The 21860-nt window shown below is 39.4% G+C and overlaps 1 protein-coding gene across 4 annotated transcripts in view; it reads left to right on the top strand.

The window, feature by feature from the left end:
* The window catches only part of mxt (Eukaryotic translation initiation factor mextil), a 425214-nt gene that overhangs the window by 330983 nt on the left and 72371 nt on the right, over window positions 1–21860 (top strand). For all 4 annotated transcript variants that reach the window (XM_067145489.2, XM_067145488.2, XM_067145487.2 and 1 more), the window contains one exon: window positions 7068–7435. In XM_067145489.2, the coding sequence (XP_067001590.1) occupies window positions 7068–7435 (368 nt within the window). The remainder of the gene's footprint in view (window positions 1–7067; window positions 7436–21860) is intronic.

Here is a 21860-nt window from a genome sequence, read left to right as displayed (position 1 = left end):
AATTTTGGGTCGAATCGTAGTAAGCTTCCCTGATTGGCTGTTTGCTCCTCGGTAGGAGCAGGGCTCTTGTCCATGTCTTTGGTTTTCGTACATCCTCACGGTTGGACACACTTCACGTGTGGTCCAGTCAGCGGCTCCAGTCTCCTCGGGGTAAGCATGTTTCCTTTTCTTGAATTTTAAATTAACATTTAAATTTATTTGCTTCAGAGTTTACCTTAGACCCTGGTTTTCACCGTTTTGTTTTGTAATGTCTTAGCTCATCAGCTAGGCATATCCTTTGTTTTGGAGGCAATTCCCTTTTATTAACCTTTTTAATAGTGTAATGTAAAATTTAATTTTCCATCCGGGGTTGCCTCCCGTAGTCCCGTATCAATTTAGTGTACGCCTGTTGAGCTATGCGTCTCGCTGGTGCGTATTAGAAGAGGACAGCAACTGTAAAGGCCTCTACGTTAAATTTTAAATTCCTTCGTCATTTTCTTTGTAAACTATATGTAATAATCTGTAAAGCTCTTTTTCTATTTGCCTTGAAAGATAGTTGTAATTATGTTTATATTCCCTGTTAAATTTTTCTTGTGAATTTCAATGCCGAAGTTATACTCACCTTCTTAAATGTAATCATAATATTTTATTGCAGTTTTGGTTTTCTGAAGAACCATCAACAGGAACCTCATGGTTCAATTCATCTTGTTTCTTTATTGATTATGTTACCCTTTTATTTGCTGTTATTCTACTATGTTAAAATTTCTTTATTGTTAGTAAACCAGACTGAAGGGTAAACCCTCTCACGTCTTTTTCCCTACAACGTCGCGTAAGATCACGTCCTCTTTAGGTATTTCAGTCCGCTTTCCCACATCTTTTCTGTAGTTGTCATGTTGGTAATGCTGCTTATCTTTGCTTCTAGCCATGTGTACAGTATGTTTTGAAACTTGCGATGTTATTATTGGTGTCTTATCGGCTGACATATGTTCCTTCAGGTTTGTTATTTTGATTATTACTTTATTACTTTGATTTCTATGTGCTTTAAATTCATGTGACCAGCTCCAGAGGGGGGGTACATCTGGTAGCAGTGCGTGGTTGTAGAAGAGACGCAAAAACGGTACACTTAACTAACCTAAAATAACCTATTATCATCTCCTAACGTAATTTCTTGTTAATGTGTTGTGTGGTCCCTATCCCTTTCCATTTGAGAAGGAGGAATTAATCTACGAACTGCGTATTCGTAAATAGAATTTGACAGGAAGGGTTAGAGATTACACAAACCTGTTAAAGCAATTGCTTAATATACCGGTATCAGTCCCCGAGTTATCGACAGGCGAAGTGTGCGCATCTTTAACAATCATTAGAGATAAATTAACAGAGTTTAGGGCTATTCTTTTGTCTTTTTGTTCCTCCGAACCGTCTAATGCTCAATTAACACGTGTGAAAGCCCAAGTACAGCATTACATGGATAGGATTCGCGACTTGTTAGCTCTTAATTTATCTGCAAACTAGCGACAGGAGTGTGAATTGTTATTACCACAGTTTTCTGGCATTTTCGATAAAATAGTAGGCTTGCTAGAAGGCAATGCGTTGCCTAGCTCCAGTCCTGTAGTTCATGTGTCAGCACCATCTGAAACTTGTGACAGTAAGACTGTCTCTGTATCGACTGCTTCACAAACTAGTATAGTTGTAACTTGTGATAATGTTCCCCTGCGATCTTCTCCTGCTATATTTATAAGTGCTTCTCTGCCCGTGAGTAATGCCAGTACTGGTTCTTTTACACAAGTTGGTATGTCTCTTATTCCTATGGTACTTGTTAATTCAACTGTGTCTTTGTCTCAACCTTCTGTTGCAATCCAACCTGTTTCTCTTCCAATAATGCAAAGATATCCCCACGTCCAAGTGTCACCTGTATCAAACACTTCTGTTGTTTCTCAAATGTGCGAAAATATGTTGCAGATGCGAATATCTGCGCTGGTTTCATTACAATCTAACTGCAGTCGTAACCTCATTTTCAGTACTCCAACCTTTTCCCAAGGGCATTTGAACCAAGATTACTATACAACTGTGATTCCTTCCCAGAACCAGTCTACTCCTTCTCAGGTACCTACTACTCCTGCTGTTTCTTAAGTTTTGCTCATTTACCTTATCCGTTAACTGCTGTATTTAAGGGTGTATCAAAGTTCACCGCTAATTGAATTGATGAGATCATTTCATCTCTACATTTCTTGGTTGAATTTAAAGATCAGGCAATTGTCTACTCTTTAAGTAGTGACAATTTCTTCCAAATCTTATATCCACATGTATCTGGAGCTCTTTCTGAGCACATCATAAGAGCCATTTCTGAAAAGTGGACAGTGGACCAGTTTCATGCCCATGTACTTGAGTTCTTTATTCCTTACCGTGCATTGTCTTCTTTGGTGGAAAAGTAGTATTTCCGAGTGCAGCATTTGAATGAAATATTGTCTGAATATATTCAGGACATTAAGTTCAGTGCTAGGATTTTTATGCTCAACTATTCTGAGTCTCAAATGGTTGCTAGCATTGTTGAGGGTCTAGCACCTAATTATCGGTCTATCTTGCTCTTTCACCGTGACCAGCTACCTTCGCTCAATTGGAAGCTATCACTGTTTCTGCCGAAGGCATTAGGTATGCCGACCAGCTATGCGTTGCGTTAGCTCCACCTCCTATGAGCAAGTCTTCTCAGGTCACTAGTACCGCTTCCTCTTCTTCCCAGCCTCGTAATTCGCGTGCATGCTATAGTTGTGGATCCACTGATCATTTCCAGCGGAATTGTCCTAAGATTGGGCCCTTAGGCAATTCAAAACCTGCTGCGGGTGGTCAACCTGAAAATTTCCAGAGGAGTTGTCCCAAGATTGAGCCCTTAGGCAATTCAAATCCTAATGTGGATAGAGTTTCTTCCCCGACTAATTCTTGCAGATACTATGGGTCGAATAGAAATTTTTCTAGAGTGTCCTCGCAATTCTTCCGGGTCTGGGCGTTCTGGTAATGGCAATTCTAGATGACTAACCGCCAATTCTTGTGCCAAACCTCATAGTGTAGCTTCATGTTTCGTATGCTATCGCTGTCAGATGATGACTTACCCAATCCTGTAGCTGATGATAAGCCTCAGCCTGACCCTAGTGTTAATTTCCCACAATCTTGTGGTATTTCTGCTATTCCTCCTTGTAAGTTACCTTACATATGCTTAGAGGTGAACAATGAACCTGTCTGTGCTTTGGTTGATTCTGGAAGTAGCATTTGGATGTCAAAATAAGAATCTATAATTTCACATGGAAAATTCCCGTACTAGTGGCGAAAGATTTATCTTGTCCTTTCATTCTGGGTGTAAATTTTATTGGCAAAACTGCTATGATGTTGGACCTTCAGTACAATGAGTTCCAGTTCAAATTTTCCGTTAGGATCTTTACATTGTGTAATCGTTCCCTTATTCTTCCTTATCATGTCAATGCTGCCTCTGATGACATGGGTGAACCCAAAGCTTTTGACTTTAATAATTTGCCTGATGATCAGACCAACCAGAATCTGTGTGATAAATTTTCTGATGTGTTTACCTATAAGTTAGGTGTGACCAATGTTTTGGAATTTAAAATTGAAGTAACTGACAATGTACCTGTTTGTTCTCCTCCGTATCAGTTGTCGCCTCCAAATATGAAAGCCCTTAAGGCTATTATCGATCAAATGCTTGCTGATAGGGTAATACGTCCCTCTAAATCTGCATACTCTTCTCCCATAGTTCTGGTCCCTAAACCACAGGGTGGCTTTAGGCCTGTTATCGATTATCGGATGTTAAATAAGAGAGTTGTGCTTCAATCCATTCCTCTTCCTGACCTACAGTCTTGTTTCTCTTGGTTTGCCAATGCCAAGATTTTTACCACTTTCAACTTAAATCAGCCATATTATCAGATACCTCTTGCTGAAGAATCCAAGCACCTCACTGCTTTTACTACTGATTGGAACCTCTATGAATTTGAGCGTGTTCCGTTCGCCTTGTCCACGGGAGTTGTTGTGGTCCTTATTTGGCTGCTAAATAACGTCTTGTCAGACATTAAATTCAAATTTGTATATAATTATTTGGACGATTTATTATTTTCAGTGAAAATTTGAAGAGCACCTAGTTCATCTCAATGAAGTCCTTGAAAGACTCCGTAAAGCAGGACTAACCCTTAAGGCTAGCGAGGTTACTTTCGCACAGCCCCAGATGTCCTTCTTAGGGCATATTATGTCTGAGAAAGGTGTTTCTATTGACCAATCTCGTACTGCAGCTATTCGAAATTTTCCCACCCGTAAAGATGTCAAGGCTTTAGCTAGGTTTGTTACCATGGTCAATTTCTTCCATAAATCCATCCCCAATTTCACTGAAAGAGCAGCCCCATTAAACGATTTGAGGAGAAAAGATGCTAAATTTGAGTGGGGTGATGACCAACTTGAAGCTTTCTATGACCTGAAATCTGCCTTATGTAACACTCCTGCGCTGGCTATGCCAGATTTTTCTAATGCCTCATCTGCTGGTATATCTGGTGTTCTCCTTCAGGAATTTGAAGAGGGACATTGTCCAATTTCTTATGCTTCCTGTAGTCTCAATCCTGCTGAATGTAACTATTCGATCTGTGAATTAGGTGCTTTAGCTGTTGTTTTCTCTCTAGAAAGATTTAGAATGTACCTCTAACATCTCCCTTTTGATCTTGAAACAGATAATCAGGCATTGAGTTGGGTACTGGCCAAACCAAGAAGGACCGGTCGTCTTGCGCGTTGGGCAGTACGCATCTCAGCTTTTCAATTTGAAGCTCGTCACATTCGTGGCACTGAAAACGTTGCTGCTGATAGTCCCAGTAGGATGTTCTACTCTGGCAGTCCTGATCCTCAATCAGAACCTGCAGATCCCTCTCCTGAACAAGTTTCGGCTTTTGTTAATGTAGTTCTCACTAATTCCCCTTTCCTTTTCAAAGATATTGCTAAACATCAAGAAGAGGATGTTGAATTAAAGTCTATTATTGACAGGATTAAGTGTGGTGAACAGGTCCAACCTTATGCCCTTAAGAATGGTGTTCTGTGTTGTCCTGCTCGTGGCCGCAGAGATCCCAATTTGGTTCCAGCTCTTTTCAAATATTTCCATGAATCCACTGTTGGTGGACAGCTTGGTGTGTTCAAAACTAGCGAGAAAATCCGTAAACATTTCATTTGGAAATCCATGGATGGTGAATTTGTACTTTTGTCAAATCTTGCAAAACTTGTTATATTAGTAAACCTGCTCCTAATACTCGCCTAGGTCTTTGTCATCTGAGTAAGCTTCTCGCCTGATGGAGAGATTGTTTCTAGATTTCATTGGTCCTTTTCTGAGATCACTGACCGGCCCTCGTTTTATTTGTGTGCTGATGCTTTCTCGCGTTTTACGTGGCTGTTCCCAACTCGTATGGCTAATGCTAATACTACTATTTTTTGCCTGAAACAGATCTTTGCTTCATTTGGACCCTGGTTAGTGACAACACCAGAGCTTTTACCTCTGTGCAGTTCCACAATTTCTGTTTTGACTTGTCAGTTTCTCATGCAACTATTATTACCCACGGCCTAATTATGCTGAAAGAGTAAATAGAAATCTAAGATCTGCTCTTATTGCCTACCATTCTGCTGACCACTCTAAGTGGAATTCATCACTTAATTGGTTATCATTTGCTTTCAACACTGCTGTTCATGAAAGTCATAAGCAAACTCCTGCTTCATTGATGCTAGCATTCACCCCCCAATTCTCCACTCTCTAATCTGTCGTCCATTAACGATCTTCTAACTGATGTCGCAAATCCAGAAACAATCCGTGCTGCTTGGCACCGTGCGCATAAAAATTTGAAAGTGTATTACGCTAAAGTTCAACGTAGCTATAATCATGGGTGAAGACCGCACAATCGGTCTGTGGGGGACCAGGTTTATGAAAAGACTCATAATATGACCAGTGCCGCGGACCATGTCATTAGTAAGTTGGCACCCAGATTTCGAGGTCCCAGCACAATTTTGAAATTTTTAACCCCTGTGTCATTGTTAGTCAGCGATCCTGAGAAGAAGAGGATCAGTCGAGTCCATTTGTCGCAAGTTAAGATCCTGTAGTTATGAGATGATACTTTAGAAACCATTTAGTTACTTTATGGAAACTTAGTTATAAGCAAATTTTGGGGTAAAAATCCGGCTGGATACATTGGCAATTTTATAGGTTAATTTTTTAGTTGTAAGGACGGTCGTTTGAGGCTATGTTAGGTAGCTGACCGGACCACACGTGAAGTGCATCTTACCGTGAGTATGTACGAAAACCAAAGACGCGTACAAGAGCCCTTCTCCTACCGAGGAACCAAAGGCCGAAAATTGCGAAACATGCAAACAGCCAATCAGGGAAGCTTGCAACGATTCGACCCAAAATTTTTGCCAATGAAAAAGGTTGTTATTCCGACCAATAAAAATGAATTTCCATATATGGGCGACACATTCTAGAGGTTTCGATTGGAAAACACAGCGATTTCATGATCGAAGCCTCCACGTGGCAAATACAGGGTGATACAAAAGGTTGTTTACAAGACTGCAAGTTATAACAAGCACAACTACAGGAGATCTCCAATACCAAAATAAATGTCTTTCTTGTGAGCCCTAAACAATTCTTATTAATATTTTTTACACAAATTCATAACAAAATAACCCAAATATTTCCTCGACTTCTTTGCAAATGTCTTAGTTCCTGCAATGGCGATTTTACAAGAAATTTACATAAATTCACAAAAAATTTTTAAAAAAATTAAAAAAATGACTTCTTCGAAAATGTCTGTGAGTGTCTTTTAGGTTTTGCAATAGCGATTTCAGAAATTTTTTAGCATAATGACAAGAATTAATTGATCACATCCACGTTATGAAATTCTCACCACCAGCAACAGTATGGACATACAAAGTACTTTATTTTAATTTGTATGGAATTGTTACTGCCTTTCCAAGTTTTGTATTACACTTTTATTTTATGTTTACTAGTTTTTGCTCAACTGATGCCTCTATATTATATTTCCGTGCTGTAGTGGATACTTTCTTCCTTCCAGTTATGAAGATGAACAGAGTACTCCAGCTCCTGTTAGTCAGCTTATCTCTAGTAGCCGGGTTGGCAGTATGGACAGTGGCGCTACGAGTGAAAGTGAAGAAACCTATAAGGCCCCGCTGCCAGTGTGTACTGAATCGAATCAAATCGAGCCTACAGTAGCTGCAGATTCTCTCAGTAGTGGAAATCATCTCGTGGTGGTGAGGCAACCTTTGTTCCCAGATGCTTCTAAAGAAGCTTTTGAACAAGCTGAAGCATCTGGTCGTGCCACAGACATGAGTGCTCGAAATAGGCGTGCTTTATTTGCTTATACAAATAGTCAGCAGTTAGCAGGTTCTGAGCAGACTACCAAAGAGGACTCAGCTTCTAACTGTAAGTATTTGAAGTACCTGGATGCTATATCAAAAGTGAGTTATAACCCATTCTAATTTCCTTGCATTAAAAAGCATTTAAAACATAATTGTACACCCTTTGAAAAAGTCAAGATTGCAATTTTTATCAAAAGTGAGTCTCAACCTATTCTTGTTTCTTAATGTTAAAAGGAATTTGAAATATTGTGTACCTTCCAAAACCCAATATTTCTCATATAAATTCAGCATTAAAACTGCAACCTCTCCAAAGGGTAAGGTTACAATTAATAGGTTTAAAGAAGAGAAAATGTTTGCTACCGTAATGCTTTCACCAAAAGTACTGTACACAAGGCATGTCAACATGTACGAAATTAAATTTGCAAGCACATTAATCACAGGAAATAAACAAACAGTTTAACCAACATGACTATTAAGAAAGGATAACCGGGAAACGGCTGGGAACCATATCCAGGCGGTGGAAGGTATTGGTAACACTGAAGAAGCGAAGTCAATGTAATCCTAAACTTTACTTAACAAGTTAGATTCGATTTCATATATAAAGCAATAACCAAGATACAATTAAAATAATGACGGCATAATTTCAACAACCATTACAATTTACATGAGGGTAGCATTTAGTAATTAAATTTATTTTACACCGGAACATCACACATGACGTTCCACTGTTGTGGCGTTACCTTTAAAAACCCAAAACAGTTCGAAATAAATAAAGGAAGGTAACGTTATACTAAAGTGAAGAGATACATCTAAGGAGGAAAAATAATTTACGTATAATCATGGAGCAGAGCATCTTCAGTGGGTAGCCCCCTCAAAAACACTTCTGAGAAAGGGTACCCGACCTAAAGATGAATATTCCATGATGAAGCGGAATGAATGAGATAGTCCCGAGAAAAATATTACTGATAAGGATTACTTCGAAAGGCGTATAACAATTAATTTACAAAACAACAAACCGGAACTATCTCTTGACAAAGTGAGGCGACTTGCCGAAACGGCTAAGTCATAATTATAACATTTGGAAGCAGAAGGAAATACGGGTACGCTCCGGCAAGATAAATAAAAAGAAACACTACATCTGAAACTGAATACCAGAAAAGTTAAAAAATAATAATCAGTGCTTACCGGATGGTGGGGCCCAGAAGACCCGTACCTTGGAAGGTGACCGTTCCCTTCAGTGGTCAAACAGAAAAGACGCCCTCGCAGAGCAAAGCTCCAGCGACAACGCTTCTCCCCGGAAATTATGAAATCTTACCACGGCCAATGAGCGTATGATGTTTTCCTTCACCTACCAATCACATTTCCTTTTATTTTCTCCAATAGGAGCGCAGAAAAAATAGTGCAGACAAGGAACATTTAGGAAGCCTCTAGAAAAATTACGAAATTTGTGCAACTTTACGAAACCGGAAATCTCCCACGCCGATGTGGCGCGTGTGGTACAGGATGCACCAGAATTACCATGACAATCAAATAATTTTTAAAATCATATCGACTTCAAACAAATTAAACAATTCCAAAATTCACATACTGAGGAAAACCAAAACAAACAATTGAATAAATCCTTTACATACATAATTTATCGCCGTCTTCCGAGTCCAAATAATCAAATCCCAATAATCACAACATACTCCCCCCCTTTAATTTGGAGCACCGCTCCAAAATGAAAATTTTGATCACAATTTTAGCAGTTCAGTTACAGCATAGTTGAAAAAATAACAAAACACCTTAAAAATAAAACGCTGAAAAACAAAGGAAAAGTGTCACTGAAAACAAAGGACATAAGAATGTTCGTGGAAACAGAAACCACATAAAGTATACACTAAAGAGATTTTTTTTTTTTAAATTCTTTTTTTGTTTTTAAGTTCATAAAACACCACACTGAAATTATTTTCTTTAAAAAAAATGAAACGTTCACTGAAAAAAAAAAATTTAACACAAAATAAGAGACATCTTTTGGATTGAGTTCTTGGTTTTTCTGTTTTATTTACACTGTAGCACCACGAGTTCTTGCTGTTGATGTGACTGACGACGCGGCCATTGTCTTCAGCCTCCACATTACAGTTCAAACTGGGTGACTGCGCACAGCCTAGCACGACTGGCGTCATTGGCATATCTGGTTACAGCGCTGTAAATTGCCATGTCCAAGTATAGGTGATATCACGTGCCACTAATGGCCACGTCAGTGTATGTCTGGTAACTATTCAGAATCTTGGCATGGGATGATGGTCACCACCATGCAGACGGTTCCCTCTTGGACTAGGGACGTCAAGTTGTCAGGCAGGAACAGTAATTGTCATCTGTACCTCAGGTCACTGGAATGCAGTGCAGAACGGCAGGGCCCAAGACATAACGTACCTCTCCACTAGGCACGACAGCAGAAATGGGGATGGTATCCCCCTCCGGCCACTGCAACAGAAATTTACCCGCAGCAGACAGGGAATATGAAGCTAAAGCCACCCTGGTGGACAAGAGCTTGGAGGCACCTAACCGGTGTCTCCTCGACCTTCATTTGGGAGGTTCCCCCACAGGTTTGGGACTATCTTAGCCCCCCCATTCAGGCAAGCACTATGGATACTTAAGATGAAATTTAGGAAATAGATTGAAGAAACTCAAACTCTACCGGAGTTTACCCTGATTTCACAATTTGACAACAATCCCTAGTTACGAAGATCTTAATTCTACCCCACAATACATACTAAATTATATCTAACGTGATCATAAATGACCTTTCCATTACAACTAAAGAGACTTAACTAAATAATAAACTATAAAACCCGAAAAATTGTGCGCACTAATTAAAAATTTGCTTACAACTAATTCCTTATCACTACCCCAAAACAAAATAGTTTCTAAAGTATTATCTCATAACTAGGGAATTTTTATCTGAGATAAATGCACACGGCTGATCCTCTTTCTTTCAGGATCACTGACTAACAATGATACAGGGGTTAAAAATTTCAAAATTGTGCAGGGACCTCGAAATCTGGGGGATAACTTGCTTATTACATGGTCCGCAGCACTACTAATGGGATGAGTCTTTACATAGACCTGGTCACCCACAGACAGATTGTGCGGTCTTCGCCCGTGATTATAGTTACGTTGAACTTTAGCGTAATAAACCTTCAAATTTTTACGCGCACGATGCCAAGCAGCACGGATCGTTTCTGGATTAGCGACATCAGGCAGGAGATCGTTAATGGACCACAAATTAGAAAGTGGAGAATTAGGGGTGAACGCTAGCATCAATGAAGCAGGAGTTTGCTTGTGACTTTCATGAACAGCAGTATTGAAAGCAAATGATAGCCAATTAAGTGAAGAATCCCACTTTGAGTGGTCAGAAGAATGGTATGCAATAAGAGCAGATCTTAGGTTCCGATTAACTCTTTCAGCATAATTAGGCCTGGGATAATAAGGTGTGGTAGTCACATGAGAGATAGATAGATCAAAACAGAAATTACGGAATTGCACAGATGTAAAAGCTCTAGCATTATCACTCACCAAAAATTGACAGGGTCCAAATGAAGCAAAGATCTGTTTTAAGCAAGAAATAGTAGTACTAGCATTAGCCATGCGAGTAGGGAACAGCCATGTAAAACGCGAGAACGCATCAACACACACAAGTATGAAACGATGGCCGGTCCGCGAACGCGGGAATGGTCCAATGTAGTCGATAAATAGTCTCTCCATTGGGCGAGAAGCTTGCTCAGATGACAACAGACCAAGGCGGGTATTAGGAGCGGGTTTACTGATGTTACAGGTTTTGCAAGATTTGACCATTGTGCGAATTTCACCATCCATAGATTTCCAAATAAAATGCTTACGAATTTTCTCTCTGGTTTTAAATACACCAAGGTGTCCGCCAACAGGGGATTCATGGAAATATTTGAAAAGAGCAGGGACTAGATTAGAAGGTACAACAATTTTGGGGTCTCTGCGCCCACGAGCAGGACAACACAGAACACCATTTTTGAGGACATACGGTTTGACATGTTCACCAGATTTAATTCTGTCAATAATACCCTTCAATTCAGGATCGTCTTCCTGATGTTTAGAAATATCTTTGAAAAGGACAGGGGAATTGGTCAAAACCACATTAACAAAGGCCGAAACTTGTTCAGGAGAGGGATCAGCGGATTCTAATTGAGGATCAGAACTGCCAGGGTAGAACATTCTACTAAGAGTGTCGGCAATGACATTTTGAGTTCCACGAATGTGACGAGCTTCAAATTGAAAAGCTGAGATGCGTACTGCCCAACGCGCAAGACGACCAGTTCTTCTTGGCTTGGCCAGCACCCAACTCAATGCCTGATTGTCTGTTTCAAGATCAAAAGGTAGATGTTCAAGATACATTCTAAATTTCTCCAAGGAGAAAACAACAGCTAAGGCTTCTAACTCATATATAGAATAGTTGCGTTCAGCAGGATTTAGACTACGTGAAGCATAAGAGATAGGACGACGTCCATCTTCAAATTCCTGAAGGAGAACACCAGATATACCTGTAGATGAGGCGTCGGTTTGGAGAATGAAACGTTTAGAAAAATCTGGCATCGCCAGCACAGGAGCATTACATAAAGCAGATTTCAGATCATAGAAAGCTTCAAGTTGGGCATCACCCCACTCAAATTTAGCATCTTTTCTCCTCAAGGCATTTAATGGGGCTGCTCTTTCAGCGAAATTAGGGATAAATTTACGGAAGAAATTGACCATACCAACGAACCTAGCGACACCTTCGACATCTTTAGGAGTAGGAAAATTTTGGATAGCTGCAGTACGAGATTGGTCAACCGAAACGCCTTTCTCGGACACGATATGCCCTAGGAAGGACATCTGAGGCTGTGCGAAAGTCACTTTGCTAGCCTTAAGGGTTAGTCCTGCTTTACGGAGCCTTTCAAGGACTTCATTAATATGAGCAAGGTGTTCTTCAAAAGTTTCGCTAAAAATTACGAAATCATCAAGATAATTATAAACGAATTTGAATTTAATGTCTGACAACACGTTATCCAGCAGCCGGGTCAAAACAGCAGCTCCCGTTGCCAGTCCGAACGGCACGCGCTCAAATTCATAGAGGTTCCAGTCAGTAGCAAAAGCTGTGAGATGCTTGGATTCCTCAGCAAGAGGTATCTGATAGTACGCCTGATTCAGATCAAAAGTGGTAAAAAGTTTGGCATTAGCAAACCAAGAGAAACAAGAGTGCAAGTCAGGAAGTGGAACAGATTGAAGCACAACTCGCTTATTCAACATTCGATAGTCTATTACAGGCCGAAAACCACCCTGTGGTTTAGGGACTAGAAATATGGGAGAAGAGTACGCAGATTTAGAAGGACGTATTACACCATCAGCAAGCATTTGGTCGATGATAGCCTTAAGGGCTTTCATCTTAGGAGGCGACAACCGGTATGGAGGAGAACGAACAGGTACATTGTCAGTTACTTCAATTTTATATTCCAAAACATTGGTCACACCTAACTTGTCAGTGAACACATCAGGAAATTTATCGCAAAGATTCCTAAGCTGGTTGGCCCGATCATCAGGCAAATGATCAAAGTCGAAAGCTTTTGGTTCACTTGTGTCCTCAGACACAGCACTGACATGATAAGGAAGGATAGGAGAACGGTTACACAATTTAAAGATCCTCATGGAAAACTTAAACTGGAATTTATTATATTGAAGATCCAAAACCATACCAGTTTTGGCAATAAAATTTGCACCGAGAATGAAAGGACAAGATAAATCTTTCACCACTACCACGGGCATTTTCCATGTGAAATTACGTATTCTAATTTTGAGATTCAGACTTCCAATCAAATTCAAGGAATTAGAATTAGCCGTATGGCAGGTTAAAGACACAGGTGTTAAAGCAGGGAACTTACAAACAGATTTCACAGAGTTATACAATTTTTCACTCATCAAGGTGAGGCTACTTCCAGAATCAACTAAAGCACAAACTGGTTCATTGTTCACTTCTAGGCAAATGTAAGGTAATTTACATGGAGGAATAGCAGAAATACCACAAGATTTTGGAAAATTGACACTAGGGTCAGACTGAAGCTTATAATCGACTACAGGGTCGGGTAAATCATCAACTAATTGACAGCGATAACAGACGAAACATGAAGGTACACTATAAGTTTTGGCACCAGGATCGGCGGCTAGTCATCTGGGATTACTATTACCAGAACGCCCAGAGCCGGAAGAATTGCGAGGACACTGTCTTGAAAAGTGTCTATTTGACCCACAATATCTGCAAGAACTAGTGGAGGGAGAAACTCTATTCTCATTCGGATTTGAATTGCCTAAGGGCTCAATCTTAGGACAATTCCTTTGGAAATTCTGAAGTTGACCACCCATGACAGGTTTTGAATTGCCTAAGGGCCCAATCTTAGGACAGTTCCGCTGGAAGTGATCCGTAGAACCACAACTATAACATGCACGTGAATTACGTGGCTTGGAAGAAGTAGAAACGGTACTAGTGACCTGAGAAGACATGCTCATAGGAGGAGGAGCCAAGGCGACTCGTAACTGGTCGGCATACCTAATGCCTTCAGCAGAAACAGTAATAGCTTCCAACTGAGCGAACGTAGCGGGTCGAGGTGACAGAGCAAGATACGACCGGTAATTTGGTGCAAGACCCTCAATAATGCTAGCAACCATTTGAGACTCAGAATAGTTTAGCATGAAGATCCGAGCATTGAACTTAATGTCCTGGATGTATTCCGACAAAGTTTCATTCAAATACTGTACTCTAAAATAATGCTTCTGAACCAAAGAAGACAAAGCACGGGAAGGAATAAAAAACTCAAGCACATGTGCATGAAATTGGTCAACTGTCCACTTTTCTGAAATGGCTCTTATGACATGCTCAGAAAGAGCTCCAGATACATGTGGATATAAGACTTGGAAGAAATTGTCACGACTTAAGGAATACACTACACTCTGATCTTTAAATTCGACCAAAAAACGTAGAAACCCTACGACTTCGTCAATCGAATTAGCGGTGAACTTAGATACACCCTTAAATATAGCAGTTAATGGGTGAGGCAGGTTTGAAAAAATTTGAGAAGCAGCAGGAGTAGTAGGTACCTGAACAGCACTGGATTGGTTACAAGAAGGCATCACAGTAGCAAAGAAATCTTGATTTGAACGCTCCTGGGATAGGGTAGGAGTACTAAAAGTGAGGTTAGGACTGAGGTTAGATTGCATAGAAACCGGCACAGATATTCGCATTTGCGACACATTTTCACACATCTGTGACACCCCAGAAGAATTTATTACAGGTGACACTTGGACATGGGGATATCTTTGTACAATAGGAAGAGAAACAACTTGGGTCGCAACCGGAGGATGAGATAAAGACACAGTAGAATTAACAGTTCCCATAGGAACAGTTGACATAGTAACTTGCGTACAAGAAGCACCACTATCATTATTCACGGGCAGAGAAGCACTGGTAAATGCAGAAGGAGAAGACTGCACGGGAATATCATTACAAGTGACCACTGCACTAACTGGTGAAGCAGTAGATACAGATACAGTGTCACTGTCACACGTTTCAGATTGGACGGGTACATTAACTATTGAACTTGAGCTAGGCAAAGAATTACCTTCCAGCAATCCAACAATTTTATCAAAAATATCACAAAACTGCAATAACAACGATTCGCACTCACATCGCTCATCTTCAGATAAATTATGCGCCAACAGATCGCGAATCCTGTCCACGTAATGCTGCACTTGGCCTTTCGCACGTGCTAACTGTGCATCGGACGGTTTAGAAGAACAAAATGACATAATAATGGCTTTATATTCTACAATTTTATCTCTAACAATCGACAAAGATGCGCACACTTCATCTGTTGATAACCCTGGGACGAAAACAGGTTCATTTAGCGATTGTTTCAACAAGCTCGTGTCATCCTTAACCTTTCCTGTCGAATTCAACTTACGAATACGAAGTTCGTAAGCTAATTCCTCCTTCCTCAAATGGAACGGACCTGGGATAGCACGAGACATGTTGATAAAAAAAGGAAACTACGAGATAATACTTGAATTAAATTTTAGGTTATAACCACCGAATTACCGTCAACTTTGCTTCTTCAGCAACCCAAAGCTCTGCTAACATACTGCAACCTCTCCAAAGGGTAAGGTTACAATTAATAGGTTTAAAGAAGAGAAAATGTTTGCTACCGTAATGCTTTCACCAAAAGTACTGTACACAAGGCATGTCAACATGTACGAAATTAAATTTGCAAGCACATTAATCACAGGAAATAAACAAACAGTTTAACCAACATGACTATTAAGAAAGGATAACCGGGAAACGGCTGGGAACCATATCCAGGCGGTGGAAGGTATTGGTAACACTGAAGAAGCGAAGTCAATGTAATCCTAAACTTTACTTAACAAGTTAGATTCGATTTCATATATAAAGCAATAACCAAGATACAATTAAAATAATGACGGCATAATTTCAACAACCATTACAATTTACATGAGGGTAGCATTTAGTAATTAAATTTATTTTACACCGGAACATCACACATGACGTTCCACTGTTGTGGCGTTACCTTTAAAAACCCAAAACAGTTCGAAATAAATAAAGGAAGGTAACGTTATACTAAAGTGAAGAGATACATCTAAGGAGGAAAAATAATTTACGTATAATCATGGAGCAGAGCATCTTCAGTGGGTAGCCCCCTCAAAAACACTTCTGAGAAAGGGTACCCGACCTAAAGATGAATATTCCATGATGAAGCGGAATGAATGAGATAGTCCCGAGAAAAATATTACTGATAAGGATTACTTCGAAAGGCGTATAACAATTAATTTACAAAACAACAAACGGGAACTATCTCTTGACAAAGTGAGGCGACTTGCCGAAACGGCTAAGTCATAATTATAACATTTGGAAGCAGAAGGAAATACGGGTACGCTCCGGCAAGATAAATAAAAAGAAACACTACATCTGAAACTGAATACCAGAAAAGTTAAAAAATAATAATCAGTGCTTACCGGATGGTGGGGCCCAGAAGACCCGTACCTTGGAAGGTGACCGTTCCCTTCAGTGGTCAAACAGAAAAGACGCCCTCGCAGAGCAAAGCTCCAGCGACAACGCTTCTCCCCGGAAATTATGAAATCTTACCACGGCCAATGAGCGTATGATGTTTTCCTTCACCTACCAATCACATTTCCTTTTATTTTCTCCAATAGGAGCGCAGAAAAAATAGTGCAGACAAGGAACATTTAGGAAGCCTCTAGAAAAATTACGAAATTTGTGCAACTTTACGAAACCGGAAATCTCCCACGCCGATGTGGCGCGTGTGGTACAGGATGCACCAGAATTACCATGACAATCAAATAATTTTTAAAATCATATCGACTTCAAACAAATTAAACAATTCCAAAATTCACATACTGAGGAAAACCAAAACAAACAATTGAATAAATCCTTTACATACATAATTTATCGCCGGCTTCCGAGTCCAAATAATCAAATCCCAATAATCACAACAAAAACATATTTCCAAACTCGGTATATCGTAACCGTTTGCCTGCTGGTGCCAAGATAATGTTACCAGCGTATGCCTTACAGATTAAGTTATCGTGCTATTATAAAATGAAAGTGGCCGTACATCGCGTCAAAAAAATTATTTCCATTGTCTGCTCAGTGGGTTCCCAACTAAGAAAAGAAATTATATGACATGAATCCATAGTTAAAATTTTAAAACGTGTGTCTGATAATAATGATTTAGCATATATATCTCTTCTCCTCTTCTGTTTCTTCATAATGATCATTAACTCCCATCTCAAAGTGTAGGTTTCTATTGTAGAATAGGTATGGCTAGCGAATGAACATCTTAAGAAATTTTGCCCCTACGTGCATGGTTTGGATACGAAAATATATTACCCAAGTGTGAATATCACAAGTATAGGTTAAGACTATTCAGATACTATATGATAAGATCAATTCGATCAATTAGAAATTATTGAAAGATGTTTCTAAAAGGTGCAATATTGGAACAGTTGAGGAGCATAAATGATGTAGCGTGATATATCTTGAAGGTCAATCTTAGAATAGTGTAAAGTATAAATTTGAAATCATTAGAGATGTTAGAAAATGTGAATCAATTATGAGAGTGGAAAAAAGAATGTAATAAGGAAAGAAAAAGTTGAGGTAGAAAAATAAAGGAGAAATAAATTAAGGGGAAAAAAAGGGAAGTAAATGAGGAAATGAAGTAGTTTAAGGTGAATTAGGAGGATGGGTTATAGGAAGTGGAAATTGTTGGTAGGAACTATATAAGGTCTGGAATATTGAATATGGGTTTGTAAAATTAGCATTTTTGATGAAGCGGATAAGGAAGTCGAATAAAATATTAGGTTTTTCAGAAATATCATTAAATTGAAGTTGACGTATTGATCAAGATGAATAAAACAATTTTCAGTAGTGTTAAGAAGGGGGCCTTTGTTAATAACTTGAAGTATTTTTATGTCTTTATCAATATTGGTGAAATTATGATCAGAATATATTTTTTCAAGTTGCTTTACGTTGCACTGACACGTCTTATGGCGACGATGGGACAGGAAAGGGCTGGGAGTGGGGAGGAAGCAGCCGTGGCCTTAATTAAGGTACAGCCCCAGCATTTGCCTGGTGTGAAAATAGGAAACCACGGAAAACCACTTTCAGGGCTGCTGACAGTAGGGTTCAAACCTACTATCTTCCAAATACTGGCACTTAAGCTACTGCAGTTATCGAGCTCGGTGTTTAGAATCTTTTATGAGTTGTCCTATTGCAGAGAATCTGTTGTATTTTATGGCATTGATGTGTTCAGAGTATCTGATATTAAAGTTACGTCCTGTCTGTCCAATATACAAAGAGCTACAGTTATTGCATTGGAATCTGTATACTCCAGATCTAGAAAAAACATTAGATTTATTAATTGAGTTAGAGTTGTGTAATAAATCAAGATTTCTGTTATTGCTTCTGAAAGATATTTTTATGTTATGTTTTTTAAGAATGTTAGTTATTTTATAAGCATTTTGGGAGAAAGTAAAGGTGGAAAATGCAGTGGGTTTGGTTTTATCTGTTGTTAATGTGGTTTTGGAGTGGTGTTTGAATTTATTAATAGTACGGTTCATGAAAGGGCTGTTAAATAAAGCCATTTAATTTTGCGATAGTATGGATGGTACTATGGTACTAAAAATACGTATTTGACTTTTTTTTTCTAGTTGCTTTACGTCGCACCGACACAGATAGGTCTTATGGCGACGATGGGATAGGAGAGACCTAGGAAGTGGAAGGAAGCGACCATGGCCTTAATTAAGGTACAGCCCCGGCATTTGCGTGGTGTGAAAATGGGAAACCACAGAAAACCACCTTCAGGGCTGCCGACAGTGGGGCTCGGACCCTCTATTCCCCGATCGTATTTGACTTTAGACTTCTACATAACTTGGAAATCTCAACACACAGTGCTCCCTTATGTGTTATAGTGCTCCATAAACTGCATCTCATTTGTGTTTTTTGGCTGTATTTCAATGCACAGTGCTCCTTAAAGATTTTAGTGTTTCACTAGCAGAAACCAAACAGAATTATTTAAACTTTGCATTTTATTTTCTATGCATTGTTTTACACTTATTTGCAATTGACTGATGATGACCATGAACACTGGTCGAAACCGGTACCAATTTTAATTAAATAGGAATGTAAACTTACATTTCTTATTTTAATAGTATTGAAAGGTGGAACCATTATATACCTTCTTTTAACTTAATATTGAACTTACTTCAACACGGAACAATATGAAATTCTTATCTCTTGAAGACTGCAATGTTGCAGGCAGCGCAGATATTGTTATCTGCAAAACATTCTCATACGTTTGAGAAACCGCCGAAGCATTTGATACAGGTGGCTCTTGGACAGGGGGATATTTTTGCATCATCGCATGAGAAACAGGTTGTGTAGCAACAGTAGGCTGACACACCCATTACATGCATTACCTACAGGCACTAAAGCACTAATAAAGAGAGCAGAAGAAGATCCCAGGGGAACATTATCACTAGTGACCACAGTACAAGTTTGAGGGGCAGTAGATACAGAAATTGGAGTGACTCTTTCACTTTCACACGATTCAAAAGGGGTAGACACTTGAACTTCAGAGCTTGAATTAGGCAACTCATTCCCTTCAAGAAAGCCTACAATTTTATCAAAAATCCAAGAAAACTGTGTTAATAGGGATTCACACTCCTGTCGCTCATCATCATCATCATCATTGGTTTGCCCTTCCAGCGAGTCGGGTAGGGTGTTTGAAAACAAGCGTCTTCCAAAGTTGCCTATTCAAAAACATTTCGTTGTCCAAGACAGATTCCCAATTCCATCCTCTTCTCTCCACGTCTTCCCTCAGTTGATCCATCTTCTTCTTGGTCTTCCAGCTGGCCTTCTACCTGTTATTCTCTTTTCCAAATAAGCACATGGTAACCTTGTGCTATTCATTCATTTAACATGCCCAAACCATTTAAGTCTCGATAACCTAAGTCTTTCCTCCATCGATTCATTTAGACCTAGGTTGGATCAGATCTCATTATTTTTCACATGATCAAGTCGGGTCTCTTGGAGGACAGTTCTAAGAAATTTCATTTCACAGGCTTGAATCCTACTACAATCCTTTGATGTTAGTGTGCAGGTTTCCAGAGAATATTTAAGGATTGGAATGAAATATGACTTGTACATGGTCAGTTTTGTTCTTTGTGGGACCTTCTCATCCCATAGTAGGTGTCTAACGATACTATAAAAGTTAGAGCCTTTGGTTACTCTGTTTGTTATTTCTATCTCAGCTCTGTTATTACTAGCCATTACACTTCCTAAATAACTGAATTGGTGTACTACTTCAACTTGGTGGTCCTGTACTTTTATGTTGCATTCTGCATTATGTCTCCTGATTTTCAATGCTACTGTTTTTGATGGGTTCAGTTTCATTCCATAATCATCAAACTTCTTACACCATGCATTCAGATTATTTTGCACTCTCTCCTCTGTTTCATCCCATATTGCCACATCGTCTACAAACACCAGAGCCTGAAGATCTTTATTACCTTTTCATTTTAGTTCCTTTAAAATGGATAGTAGGTTCGAGCCCCACTGTCGACAGCCCTGAAGATGGTTTTCCGTGGTTTCCCTTTTCACACCAGGCAAATGCTGGGGCTGTACCTTAATTAAGGCCACGACCGCTTCCTTCCACTTCCTAGGCCTTTCCTATCCCATCGTCGCCATAAGACATATCTGTGTCGGTGCGACGTTAAGCAAATAGCCTTTAAAATGGTATCCATAACTGCTATGAATAGAAGAGGTGATAAGGCACTTCCCTGTTGTACTCCTTTGTTTGTATTGAATCATTCAGAGTGACCATCTCCAATTCTGACACAGCTTTTACAATTAGTATATAGCATTTGGATATTCCTAATAAGGTGCTCCGGTACACCAAGTTTTCTAAGACTTTTCCAAATAGTTGATCTAGGAACATTATCATACGCCTTTTCAAGGTCCATAAACACAATAATTAGGTCATTTCCTCTTTCCCAGTGTTTCTCTGCCAACATCCTCAAAGTAAATATCAGATCTGTTGTGCTTCTTCCAGTCCTAAAGCCATGTTGTTCCTCTTCTAAGATAGGCTCTAGTATATCCCTTATTCTGGCTTCAATGATCTTCTCCATAATTTTAAGGCCGTGTGATAAGAGGGTAATGCCTCTGTAATTTTCACTTTTCCTTATACTCCCTTTCTTAAAGATAGGAACTATCACCCCTTTTGTCCAATCTTCAGGTATTTCGTTATCCTTCCATATTGTTCTGAGAACTCTATACAGCCACTGTATTCCTGGCAGACCAGCAGCTTTAATCATGCCAGCTGTAATTTCATCAGCTCCTGCTGACTTACCACTTCTCATCCTGTGGCGAGCTTGCTCTACTTCTGTTCATGTAATTGGGATATCTTCCTCTATTGTTTTCTGTCCCACATCCTCAGCAGAGATCTCTTTAGGGCCATTTGGGAGCTTGTCAAAATACTGCCCCATTGTATCCGTGATATCATTCATATTGCAAACTATATTCCCATCTGCTGTCTCCAAAGCTGTAATTGCTTCTTTATCTGATCTTTTACTTTTTACTATTCCATATATCATTTTCATATTCCCTTTACTGTCTTCTGCCAGTTTAGTTGTAAATTCTTTCCAAGTTTTCTCTTTTTCTTCCCGTACAGTTCTCTTGACTTCATTACCTTTCTTTGTGTCTGTTATTGGTATTTTAGCTGTGATTTCCTCTTGAAACTGCTGTTCGACTTCCACATCTTTCAATTTCCAGTTTTTAATTCGTGGTTTTTTTCTTCCTGTTTACTTTAATAATAAGTTTGGTGACTTTTAGGTCTGCAATGAGGAGTCTATGGTCA

Source organism: Anabrus simplex, chromosome 4 (genome assembly GCF_040414725.1).
Source record: "Anabrus simplex isolate iqAnaSimp1 chromosome 4, ASM4041472v1, whole genome shotgun sequence".
NCBI classification, from domain to species: Eukaryota; Metazoa; Arthropoda; class Insecta; order Orthoptera; family Tettigoniidae; genus Anabrus; species Anabrus simplex.
Note: the sequence above shows the minus strand (reverse complement) of the source record. Positions and strands in the feature narration are given on the sequence as shown.